Below are 13,278 nucleotides of genomic sequence, written 5' to 3'. Positions count from 1 at the left end.
CCCAGCAGGGCTCTTCTGATGTCCTTATGAAGGCCTTGGTGTCTCTGCTCTGCTGTTGAACCTCCAGAGGAACTGGCTGGCTCCTGGGTGAGAAGGGATATTGAACTAAATGGACTATTGGGTCAGATTCAGCAGGGCTCTTCTGATGTTCAGGTCATGTTTGCACAAATCAAATAACCCCAGTGACTAGAGTTCCAATTATAAAACTTGGGGCTTTTCATGGAAATTAAGGACATCTGCATGACAGAATGTATCCAGCCTTGTGGAAGTTATATATAAAGTTTTACAGTTATAATATTTCAGTTTTTAAATAATATTTCAGTTTCTAGACCACTCCCCATGCAAGTGGAGTCGCGATGCTTTACAACAGGGGTAGTCAAACTACGGCCCTCCAGATGTCCATGGACTACAATTCCCAGGAGCCCCTGCCAGCATTCGCTGGCAGGGGCTCCTGGGAATTGTAGTCCATGGACATCTGGAGGGCCGCAGTTTGACTACCCCTGCTTTACAACATAAATGCCTGTTAAAACCATTTCAATGGAAACCTGATAAAACACTATTAAAAAATTGGGATTCCACCATTTCTGCTATTACCATTATGTAGTTGGCTGTTTTCTGCATTTCATAGCGGTCAGATGTTCCCTGCAGTGTGGGCAGAAACCTGAAAGGGGTCGGTGGAGGGCATAGAGAGGGGAGATGGGAGACCCATGGTTTCTTCTAAGCCATCCTGTCCTCAGCCATGACCCTGGTGGAAGTATGCTGTCTCAAACTAGAGCGTAATCCTCTTTGGGGGACGTACAGAGAGAGGTGGTGCTGCAGAGACACGGGGTCCAACCCTGTAAGGCTTTCAAAGTTAGCGACATCTTGAACTCGATCTGGAAATCTACCGGTCGCTAATGCAGCTGCAAGGTTGTGCATGCGCCCTCCAAGGGGTCCTCAAAAAAGGCAGAGCGGTCGCATTTTGAACGAGCTGTAATTTCTGGATCGGACTCAAGGGTAGGCCCACGCAGACCGAGTTACAGTAGCCCAGCCTGGAGGTGGCTTTTGCATGGTGATTAAATCTTCTGGGGTCGTGTAGGAAGCTAGTCGTTTCACCTGGCACGGAGGGTGGGATGTCTGGCAAGCTACATTCGTGACCTGAGCCTCCGTAGAAAGGAAGGCACCAAAGATTAGGTATCCTCTGTCCCGAGGTTAGGAAAGCTTGCAGTTGGGGGTTGCCAACTTCCAGGTTTGCCCTGGAGATCTCTCCGAATTACAGCTGAGATCCAGACAGCAGAGGTCTGTTCCCCTGGAGATAAATGGCTGTTTTGCAGGGCAGATTCTTTGGCATCGTGCCCCGCTGAAGTCCCTCCTGCCCTGCCCAGGATCTGCCACCATATCAGGAGCTGGTGATGGACAGAAATGCATGCGGCACGGAGGAGGAAAGAGCAGGGCTCGAAATAGTCCAGGCCCCGTCAGCATCCTTTTATCAGGGATCGTTTGATTGGCAGGCGCTGACCCCGAGCTGGCCGCCCACGCCATTCAAATGCCGGTTTCCAGCCTGGGAGACGTTTCGGCTGAGCCTCCCGAGGAATTCTCAGCATCTCGTTTTGAGGCAACGCACGGGGGCTTGCGTGCCGTTTCCTGGAATGCGATAGATGGGCGCTTCGCCCTTTTGCTGTCATGCTCATCCCGGCGTTTGTTTCACTCGCTCGGGCGTAGTTGTAATTAAGAACTTTGCATCATTGCATTCAGAGGGCCTCGGGAACCACCAATACAGCCTGTAGGCCTGCAGGAAATCCCCTTCCCCCTGCCCTCCTTCAGTCTGTGAGAGCCAGCATGGTGTGGACTCTGACCTGGGGAGCCCGGTTTGATTCCCCACTCCTCCTCCACGTGCAGCCAGCTGGGTGACCTTGAGCTAGTCACAGTTCCCTTAGAGCTGTTCCTGCAGAGCAGTTCTCTCAGAGCTCTCTCAGCCCCACCTACCTCACAGGGTGTCTGTTGTGGGAAGAGGAAGGGAAAAGGGGTTTGTGAGCCACTTTGGGGAGTGAAAAGGGAGTTTAAAAAAACAGCTCTTCTTTTGCTTTGGTGGATCCAACTTACCTTCCTCTCCTGCCCACCTGGCTGCCTCTTCACCCTCCTCCCTTTCTACCTTTTCCCCACCCCAGGTCAGCTCATCTCTCTTCTGTCTTCCCCTTGCAGCAGCCAGGGCTTTCTCAGGTTGCTGCGGCAACCTGAAACGGCATCTGAACATCAGCATTTCCCAACAACATTAGCACCTGTGTGGACGTTGCATTCACTCTGGTTTTTTGCATAGAGAAATGCTTATTCTCCAAGATTGGCAGGTGCAGGGTTAGCCAGGAGTTGCCAAAAGGTATACCACACCCCCCCCCCCTGGGAGAGGTCCTGTGGTGTGGATTTTGGGGGCTGCACGGGGCAAGTCTTGGGGATGGCCCCTGAAACCTTTTGAACTGCCTTTCCAGGTTCCAATTCTGCAGCCACGCCCATTTTTATACATTCTGCCAACGGGAAGAGGAGGGGGACGGGAGGGTTAGAAGTCCTCCAGAGTCAGTTCTCCTTTAACTGGTTTCGCAAGCGATGTTGCAATTCACCAATTTAGGTGGCTCCTTCGAAGAAACGCATCTTCTGAGCCCGTGGTTCCGAAATGCCGCAAGCCAGCAGCAGCGTTGTGTTTTCCGCACCTGTTGAGGGCTTTCCCTCGTTAGTTCTGCAAAAGCTTTCCAGTCCACAAACTTTTGGACTGGCCTGTGCAAGGTTCTGGCCACCTGGAACCACCGAGCCAGCCCCCCCCCCGCCCTGCTGCTCTCCGATGCCGCGGTTTGCTTTTGAAAAATCCCCACCCAAGTGTTTTCTCTCCCTCTTTCCGCAGCTGCACGATCAAGGCCCTTCAGCGGCGTCATGTTTGCATCAGCCGGCTGGAGAGGCCTCAGAACTGGGGGGAGAACTCCTGCGAAGTGAGATTTGTCATTCTGGTGCTGGCCCCTCCCAAAATGGTACGACTCTGCCTCTTGCGGGGAAGGGCCGTGGGTCGGCGGCAGAGCCTCTGCTTGGCACGCGGAAGGTCCCAAGTTCAATCCCCGGCATCTCCACTTAAAATTACCAGGCAGGAGGGGATGGGAAAGACCTCTGTCTGAGACCCTGGAGAGCCCTGGAGAGGGACCATGGCTCAGTGGCAGAGCCTCTGCTTGGCATGTGGAAGGTCCCAAGTTCAATCCCCGGCATCTCCACTTAAAATTACCAGGCAGGAGGGGATAGGAAAGGCCTCTGTATGAGACCCTGGAGAGCCCTGGAGATGGACCGTGGCTCAGTGGCAGAGCCTCTGCTTGGCACGCAGAAAGTCCCAGGTTCTATCCCCAGCATCTCCAGTTAAAGGGATCCTGCTGAAGGTGATGGGAAAGCCCTCCTCCTGAGTGCCTGGAGAGATGCTCCCAGTTAGAGCAGGCAATGCTGACCTCAGTGACCCAAGGGTCAGGTTCATTGTTTGGCTTCAGCTTGCAAAGCAGCTCCTTGCCTTGCGTAGCACCCCAGTTTAAACAGGTGCAACCCCCTTGAGAAAGACATTTTCATGTACCAGAATTGCACAGCATGAATTGTAAAGGACAGACGGGGGGGCTGGAATCCCGGACTTTGAACCGGCAATAGATTTCACCTCCTGGAAGCAGCGGTGGCTTAGTGGAAGAGCCTCTGCTTAGCATGCAGAAGGTCTCAGGTTCAATCCCCGGCATCCCCAGTTTAAAAGGACCAGGCAGGATATTTGAACCCTCTGCTCCTGGTCCTTGTCTCTAAAGGAGCAGTGGACAAGCTGCCCCCCTCGTCAACATGCCTCCCTTCGATGTAGTTCAGCCCAGCTCTCCTATCCCCCCTGGCCCTCCTCTTCTCCGAGCTACACAGACCCAGCTCTCTCAACCTCTCCTCCTGAGGCCTGGATCCCAACCCCTCAGCCATCCCAGCTCCCCTTCTCTGAACGCGCTCCAACTTGTCAATATTCTACTGGAACTGTGGCAAAGACAAGGTTCCAAATCTGCATCCAATAGATAATGCGCTTTCAATGTGCTTTTGCGGCTGGATTTTCCTGTGCGGAACAGGAAAATCTATTTGTACATTGAAAGTGCATTAGGTCTAACTTGTGCAGAATAGAGTGGTATGAGAACTCCCCTGCTTCCTGCTCCTGCTATCACATTAGCCTTCTTAGCTGCCGTATCACACTGCCGGCTCGTATTCCCTGGCGTGCTCCGCCTTTTTGCCGGAAAGGAAAGCTTCTTTCAATGTGCAACGCTCCACAAGACTGTGCCAAGTCCAGATTATCCTAGGCTTCCGAGGTTCCCCAATAATCACGGGATATTAGACCCGATGCCCCCCTACCCTCACCTGTCCGGTGAGCAGAAGTCCCCGCCTCCTCCCACCTTCTAGGTCATCCCCATAACGGACAAGTTCAAAGTAATCACCCGCCAAGTGAAGGGAGACTCGGGCGGCCTTGTGGGCGTGGCAGGACGGCCCTGAGACCACTCGCCGTTGTTGTCCCCTCTGCAGAAAAGTACCAAAACGGCGACCGAAGTGGGCCGGACGTTTGCCACCATGTTTTCCGACATCACCTTTCGGCAGAAGCTTCTGGAAACGAAGACGGAAGAGGAGTTCAAGGAAGCGCTGGTCCACCAGCGCCACCTGCTGACCGTGGTGAACCAGAGGCCCTCGGCGGTGACGGAGGGCCACAAAACACACAGCCACAAGCCCCTCAAGGTAAGTGGTGGCAGGAGCCTGCAAAAGATCGGTTTGCCCAGGTTATCTTGGCCCCTCTTTCCTCCCCCTATTAGAGACTGGTTGGGATTTCCGCCATGTTGCTTCAGTTTGTTCTCGATTGTTGTCCTGTTTTAATGGGTTTTTTATTTTAATGGGTTTTTTATTTTAACAGACATTTTGTAACCTGCCACGAGCCGGGTTTGGGAGTGGTGGGAAATAAATGTAATAATACATTTAATAATAATAACAATATTAATAACAGTAATAATAATCTGAAGCCGTGACTCCTGAGAGGGGAAATCAAGGGTCGCTAGGAGGCCAGATCTGGACGGATCCTGGGGTATGCCTCCCCATGGCACCTTTGCCCCATCCAGGGCCAGAATACAGGCCGTTTCATGCTGGCCTGGTGCTGTTAGACTGTTACTAGCCCGCCTCTAGTTCGGTTTGAGCCCCTCCGTCTGTCGAGCTTCTTTGTTTAGGTCTGGGCAATACCCTACAATCTTCTCTGCCTCGTTAGACCTTTCCTTTCTAGCTGTCTGAATAGGGTTTGAAAGCCCCGCTAAGTGCCAGGGGTCTCCGCAGCGTTCTGAAAAGCATTACTCAGACAAGCGACATATTTTTACATTAATGGATCTCTGGAGAGAGAGGCGGGGGGGGGGGAGTCAGGAGGATTTTGCAGGAACGTATCATCCTGGGACCTTTACAGCCTCGCCTTCCCTCCTCAGAGCCAAAGGTGGGTGGCCCTCAGCACATCCATTAAAAACGTCTTTCCCAAAAAACTCCCAAAGCGGAGCTCAAAACAGCCGCCTCGACCAGGACCAGGATGAATGCAGCTGTAAACGTGGGCAGTTCTGCAGCCCTTAGATATCAGGGGGGGAAATTTCACAGTCAGAGTAGTTCAGCAGTGGAATAGGCTGCCTAAGGAGGTGGTGAGCTCCCCCTCACTGGCAGCCTTCAAGCAAAGGTTGGAGACACACTTTTCTTGGATGCTTTAGGATGCTTAGGGCTGATCCTGCGTTGAGCAGGGGGTTGGACTAGATGGCCTCTATGGCCCCTTCCAACTCTATGATTCTATGATTCTTACCTAGGGAAGGAATGCCATTAAAGCATGGCCATCTTAGTCTCCCGCTCCTGATTGGCCCTGCATTCATGGGTTCTTTCCCCCATTTTAGCTAACGTCTAACTCGTCTTTCGGCAAAGAGAAGATGAGGAGAAATAATAAACATGAGCCAATCCTATGTTCTCAGGCTGGCCTACCTCATAGGGTTATGGTAGGAAAGAGCACGAGTCCAGGGACCCCTTGAAGACTAACAAAATCTGCGGCAGGGGAGCCGTTTCCATGTGTCCCTGCTCACTTCTTCCGAAACAGCGAGAACGGGAGTCCCTCTGTCCTTCTATCACAAGTTGGATGGATTCTCACTCTGTACAGCTCAAGGTGATGCCTTCCATGGAGATAGAGCAAGATGGCAGCCGTGTCTGTCTGTCTGTCCGTAGCAGGAAAAAAGAGCAAGAGTCCGGTAGCACCTTCAAGCTTAACAAAATTTGTGGCGGGGAGGAGCTTTTGTGAATCACTGACTCTGAAGAACTGATGATCGCTCCTCCCATGACACACATTTTGAGGTGCTGCTAGATTCTTGCTCTTTTCTACAGCTGCAGACAGACGAACCTCACTACCCATGTTGACCTACCTCACAAAGTTGTTGTGAGGATAAAGTAGAGGAGAGGAGAAGGCCGTAAGTCGCTTTGGAGCCCTTCTGGGGAGAAAGACGGGATATGAATGGAACACAATCACTGAGCGCTAACCCTTTTGCCCTGAACCTCATCCCTTGGAATCATAGAGTTGGAAGGGACCTCCGGGGCCATCTAGTCCAGCCCCCTGCAGAATAATTGCACGCATAATGGTTCCGATTCTGTCTCCAGCTGCTCAAAGTTCCAGTCGCCGAGATGGGAAAACGAAACCTCCATTTAAACCCTGCTGGTCGACACAGACAGATCCGGAATTTGTATTGCAGGGCTCTGGGCCCGTTCCCTAAGAACATGTGAGCAAGGCGGCCCAGTGGCTCATTGAATCCAGCGCATTGTTTCCAGCAGTGGTCCCTGAGATGCCTGGAAAGTTGCTACAAGTCCACAAACAAGGCCCCTCCCCAGCAGGCTCTTCCCCAGGATCTGACAACAGTAGAGCATCTTGTTCAGCTCCCGGGTCCCGTTCATCGGGAAGTCCTGCGATTGTAGACCTTCCCACCATCCATCTATCTCAGGGGTAGTCAACCCGTGGTCCTCCAGATGTCCATGGACTACAATTCTCAGGAGCCACTAGCAGGGGCTCCTGGGAATTGTAGTCCATGGACATCTGGAGGACCATGGGTTGACTACCCCTGATCTATCTGACTCACTATTCAGTCCCTTTTGGCTCTTCATTTTGGCAGCATCCTCCGGAGGCAGGTAAAGCTGATGGCCGATTATCCACTTCTTGCTTTCTAAGTGCTTTTGTGGAGGCTGTGTGTGTGTGTGTGTGTGTGTGTGTGTGTGTGTGTGTGTGTGTGTGTGTGTGACTCCTGGCTTCTCCAGCAAGTGCCGTGAGCTGCCTGCCAGCCTCCCTGCCTCCCTCCCGGTGCGGTGCGTGGGCGCTGTTGATTGCTGCCAGGGGGGTTGGCGGCGTCTGCCAGGTGAGGAAGAGGTTAAGCTCCTTTTCCTCCTCCTCGTCCTCCTGTTTGTTCCCAGTGCCAGCTCCCCAGAGGGTTTTTCCCCTGCGTGTCTCAGCCGGATGAGCAGGAATGGCGCTTGTTAAAGGCTGCGGTGCTCTTTCTTTGACCCCCTTCCGCCGGGGTTGTCTTAAATGTTTTCTTTGGGGGGGGGCGGGGTTGTCATAAAAACGGCCCTTAAAACTCAGGTTTCCTGGTTTTACACCAGTCTCTTAAAAAACACAGCCTTCTCCCCCCGCCCCCCTTGCCTCTGCGGTGTTTTTAGAGACTGCAGCAGTCAAGTCTAACCCTCCGGAGGAAAAAAAACGGGGCAGAGAAGTTAGAAGTCTCCTCCGGGATAAGAAACTGCCCTTCGAGCTCAGAAAAGGAGTTATTGATCAGGCTTAGGCAGGGGGCGGGCTGGTGGGGTAATGCCACCCGAACCAAATTTTGCAGCTCATCCTGTTTTCACAAAGAGAAGGAAACCGCTCGTGGTGGACAAAAGATGCCCTTTGCGAAACGGCAGGCACACGAAACCGCTCTGCACTAAACCAGCCTTTTCCAACCTGTTGGCTATGGAGGAACCCCCAAGATATCTTTCAGGCTTCAAGGAACCCCGGAAGAGCTGACAGGCCCCTTCAGAGAAGCAGGCACAGAAGTAAGATGCAGGAGCCAGCCAATCGATCACTGATTTACCATTTCTGTAACGGAGAAAGAGACAAGGCTTGTAGGGCAACAGGAGAAGGGGGCTCCGGTGACGTCTAGTGACGCAAGCGGCCATCTGGACTTCTGGGAAAGGCCGCAGAACCCCTGGGGAGCTCTCTCGTGGCCCAGGGGTTCCCTGGACCCTGGTTGGGAATCCCTGCCCTATGGGGGTTGCGATGGAAGTTGGCTGCAACTTGGTAACACTTTCCATCCCTGCCAGACGGAAATTAACATAGAATCATAGAATCATAGAATCATAGAGTTGGAAGGGGCCATACAGGCCATCTAGTCCAACCCCCTGCTCAACGCAGGATTAGCCCTAAGCATCCTAAAACATCAGGATCTGTTGATTCTTGTCACGCACTCCTCCTGGCTCGTGGGTCCTGGCTCTTGCCTGCATGGCAAGCTTGGCGGTAGATAAGTCTTCGTGTCAGATACATCAGAGGACCAGCAAGAGGGTTAGCCCAAGGTTGGGCGGGGGCCTGTGAAGAAGTCGCTAGCGAACTCCCTCTGAAGCCTGCTTGGTGAAACTGGACATGAAAACCAGAATTTTCCTCCTTTATTCATGCAGCAAAGGTTGGTTTTCCTTGGTTGGAAGATTGGGACGCATCAAACCTCCAGGAATAATTCCACCCCACCCTTCCGCCTTGCCTTCGTCAGTGAAGGAGAGAGAGGTGTTTTGAAAGCTGTCCTGCTGTCTCGGGGACATGTTTGTGACGTCCGCCTTCTGGGGCAAAACGTACGAACATACATGAACTCCCAAAGCCACCTTTATACCAAGTCACATCTCCTGGTCTGGCAAAGTCCACTCAGACTGGAAGCAGCTTTCCCTGGTCTCTGGCGGAGGTCTTTCTCCACCTGGTTTTTGACGGGTGATGCCGGGGATTGAACCGGGGACCTTCTGCATGCCAAGCAGATGCTTTCCTACTGAGCCACAGCTCCTAACGTGAAGCTGTGTTTTGCTGAATCAGACTACGTTGCCATGGCGCTTGGGAGCGAGAATTTCTGTCTGTGCTGATGTAATCTGCTGTGAAGAAGCAAAGGTGAAACAAGGTACTCTATACCGGAACCTCGTCGCATCTTGGAATAAAAAAAGAAGACAACTTTTATATGCACCTTTAAAATCTTTTTGGTTTGGTTTTTGCTAGTCATGCCACAGTGTCTTTTGCTTTACTGATGTGGCTGTTTCCAGTGTCTCAGGGTCTTTCCCATCACCTACAGCCAGGTCCCTTTAAATTGCTGGGGATTGAACCCGGGACCTTCAGCATGCGAAGCAGAGGATCTTTCACTGAGCCACAGCTCCTCTCCATGTCTCTCCAGGGTCTCAGGCTGTGGCCTTTCCCATCCCCTCCTGCCTGGTCCTTTTAGCTGGAGATGCCGGGGATTGAACCTGGGACCTCCTGCATGCCAAGTTGGGGCTCTTCCACTGAGCCACACCCACTTCTCATGGCTTTTTATTTTTTAACAGCGGTCAGCTCTGCTTGTTTGAACGGGGCTTCCACTCACAGAGATCCTCCCTTTCACAGATGTTGCTTGGCAATCATTCCCCAGTTCTGCCCGCAAAGAAGATAAAGATCTCCAGAGCTTGTGGAGGCATTAAATACAGTTCAGAGCTGATGTTTCACAACTTCTGATTCATATCTTGGCATTTTACCGTCTGCCCTGATGATTTTGAAAGTTTAATTAAGGTCTCGGGGAACTCTGGCTTTTTCTCTCCTGGGTCACGCGATGCCACGAAAACAATGTGGTTCCCTGGGGTTTGTCAAAGACAGACAGCTTGGGGAATAGGATGGGTTTCAAGATGCCTTCGTACACTTGATTGTGGATATAAGTGCTCTGAGTAGACTACGGCAATATCTGATGAAGGGAGCTTGATCTCTCAAAAGCTCATATCGCCCCAAAATCTTGTGGATCTCTAAGGTACTCTTGGACCCAAATCCAGCTGCACCAATTTGGACAAGCAGTTTCGGTTTCCCAGTGGAACAGGCTTCCTCGGGAGGTGGTGGGTTCTCCATCTTTAGGAATTTTTAACAGAGGCTGGATGGCCATCTGACGGAGAGGCTGATTCTGTGAAGGTTCAAGGGGGTGGCAGGTAACAGTGGATAAATGAGAGGGTTGTGAGTGTCCTGAATAGTGCGGGGGTTGGACTAGGTGACCCAAGAGGTCCCTTCCAACTCCATGATTCTATGCTTCTAAATTCCGTCTAAACATCAGGAAGAAGTTCCTGACAGAGTGGTTTCTCAGTGGAAGAGGCTTCCTTGGGAGGTGGTGGGTTGTAGGTTCTCCATCATTGCCCGAGTCTCATGTTGAGGTCTTCCATATCAACCTCAACACAGACCTTTTGACCCGAGAACAGAACCAGGGACCTCCTAAATGTCAAGCAGAGGCTGTTCTGCATTGGACCCCCAACTGAAACAGCAGGAATCTTGAATTCAAGGCAGGTGTCTAGGACTGGGGCAGGGTAATATAGGCTTACTTGCCCTAACCTCTGGCCCGAATAAAGTTCTTTGGCATGCCAGAAAAGGTTGATAGAAGACCAACCAAGTTTGATTCTGAGTATCAGCTTTCGGGCACGTGAAAACATCTTCAGATAGATTTAGGTGGGTCACCTTGTTGGTCTAAAGCGATAGAACAGTCAGAGCGGTTTCTCAGTGGAACAGGCTTCCTCAGGAGGTGGTGGTTCTCCATCTTTGGAGATGTTTAAGCAGAGGCTGGAGAGCCATCTGACGGAGAGGCTGATTCTGTGAAGGCTCAAGGGGGTGGCAGGTGACAGTGGATGAGCGACAGGGTAGGGAGTGTCCTGCATAGTGCAGGGGGTTGGACTAGATGACCCAGGAGGTCCCTTCCAACTCTAAGATTCTATGTGCCAGGCAGCATGCTTGTGGACTGGTTCATTCATTCATTCATTCATATGCCACCCTTCCCAGACTCTGGGTGGTTTGCATGAAACGGGAACAATACACATAACTCAGTTTATAGTAATGTGGTGACAGCAGTAACAATAACAACACTATAGTAATAACAATAAACATTGTAGAATGCTAGAATATTCGAAAACATTAATCAATTCATAGTGATGGTCCAGTAGCTTGGGCGGACCAGAAATGATTGCCGTTGGAGGGAGGCTTGGGAGCTAATGATTCCAGCCGGGATTAGTGCTTTCTGTGTCCGAGTTTCTGTGCATGAGGAAAGACAGCATCACAAGCAGATATGCTGCTATTTAGCCTTCTAAAATTGCTTGCCTTTCTCATAGGGCCAAGCTAGATGTGACTGTGGCTCTTCGGTCTTCTGAGAGGGGGTTAGAACCGCCTGGGGCTCTGATTCCCGAAAAGTTGGGAACTCCTGGTTTAATCCTTTCACGCAGGGAAGGTTTTGCTAATGGCAGCGGTCCCCCTTTTTCTCCCACCCCCACGCAAACTCACGAAGGAAGCAGAGTGTTGACCTTTCTCCCTGCACCTCCCTGGTCTGCATTTCCCGGCATCTCCTCTGTTGCCACGCTCGGAGGGAGCTTTTTGCCGAGCTCATATTTTGCGTGAACTCATAATTAGCACATTAGAATGTTCTCGGGTAGCAGGACTGGAAGCGGCCCACGCCTGCGGATTTAGTGAGCCGCAGCTGGCAAGAAGAGACAGGCCTTCACTTTAATTCTGCAAGCGCTTCCACACACACTAAATAATGCTGCTTTCCACCTGCACTTTGCAACTGGAGTTTGTGCTGTGAAACAACAAAATCCACTTGCAACTGTGAGCTAAAGTGGATAGAAAGCACAGTATTCAGCATCTGGGAACGTTTGTTGTGTCCCAGGCCTGAGTGGATTATGTCCTTATGCGCCCAGCGCAAGCATACGAATGTCTGGCATTGCCCCCTGGTCTCTGCCTGAGTGGAGAAAACTGGCTGGAGAGATGTCAGCATAAGATGGTCTGATCCAGCACAGCCCACCTGTTGTGTGTCTTGTGAAGAGCTGTCTCATTTGGGACCTGTCAGCTGTTGAGCATCTACCCGCCTGCTCGGCTTCCCGGCAAGAGCTGTCATAAGAAGGGAATTTGGAGACATGTGAGCCTAGGGTTGTCAGCTCCCAGGCAGGGCCTGTTTATGGACTTGGAAGCATAGAGGTGGAAGGGACCTCAAGGGTCATCTAGTCCAACCCCCTGCCCAGCTCCATGTCATCTGCCACGAGTTCAAGAGAGAAAGGTAGACTATATATAAAGTAAAACAAGTAAATTGTAATAAATACAGCTCTTTTTTATCTTGGTTTTCCTGGCATGCAGCAACAAGTTCAATCTCTCCCTCTCTCTCTCAACAATGGATATGCATTTTTTTTTGAACTGACATGAAACTTCCTTCCTCCTTTCAGCTGCACGAGTTCTTCAATGTTGGCAAGGGAATTGTTGACGACTTGGCGCGAAGGTTTCCAGTCTACGCTCTGGACTTCACCGATGGTAGGTAGGCCACAACGGACAGAAGCCCTGGCCTGACCGGAGTGCGGTCCAGAATTCCACGTCCTGTTTACAGACCGCGGCAGAGATCCAGCAGGGCAGAGCACTTAGAGCGTCTGAATAGGACGTGGGCGGCCCCGTGGTCAAATTCCCCACTGTGTCACGGACGCTCACTGGTTGACCTTCAGCCAGTCTCCGGTAGCCTAGTCTACCTCGCAAAGTTGTTGTGAGGGTAATAACGGAGGGGAGAGAAATTGAGTAAGTTCTTTTCGGACCCTGTGGGGAAGAAAGGCAGGGTGTAAATGACAGAAATGAATAAATGACGCGCTTGGCCAAGATGTCTCTGGGTGGCCCTTTTGCTTGACGGAAGGCTGAGATTTCTGGGCAGGTGAGTCTTAGTCTAGCAGTGAAAGCAAATGAGGTTTTCAAATGCAAACTAGCTTTCAATCTTGCGTGAACCCAGCTTCATCAGATTATTTGTTTATTGCATGGCGTGTGTGTAGTTTAGCCGGCAGATCTCATGATTGTAGCATTGTCTGGCAGCCAGGCAAGAGAGGGTCGGAGGTGGTTTGCCATTGCTTGCCTTCATGGCATGATCCGTAGCTCTCCTTGGAGGTTTCCCATCCAACCCTGCTTGGCTGCCAAGATCTGGCAAGAGCAGGCATGCTTGGGCTATCAGCAATGTGTGGGTTTTTGGAATAAGGTGGTTAGGGGAGGTG

General features: G+C 51.5%; 1 protein-coding gene across 7 annotated transcripts in view; it reads left to right on the top strand.

Moving 5' to 3' along the window:
• SLC4A11 (solute carrier family 4 member 11) overlaps window positions 1-13,278 on the top strand; it is a 164,843-nt gene that overhangs the window by 117,299 nt on the left and 34,266 nt on the right. For all 7 annotated transcript variants that reach the window (XM_077301216.1, XM_077301215.1, XM_077301218.1 and 4 more), the window contains exons 7-9: window positions 2,870-2,993; window positions 4,531-4,737; window positions 12,478-12,562. In XM_077301216.1, the coding sequence (XP_077157331.1) occupies window positions 2,870-2,993; window positions 4,531-4,737; window positions 12,478-12,562 (416 nt within the window). The remainder of the gene's footprint in view (window positions 1-2,869; window positions 2,994-4,530; window positions 4,738-12,477; window positions 12,563-13,278) is intronic.

This window comes from Paroedura picta, chromosome 10 (genome assembly GCF_049243985.1).
Source record: "Paroedura picta isolate Pp20150507F chromosome 10, Ppicta_v3.0, whole genome shotgun sequence".
Classification (NCBI taxonomy): domain Eukaryota; kingdom Metazoa; phylum Chordata; class Lepidosauria; order Squamata; family Gekkonidae; genus Paroedura; species Paroedura picta.
Note: the sequence above shows the minus strand (reverse complement) of the source record. Positions and strands in the feature narration are given on the sequence as shown.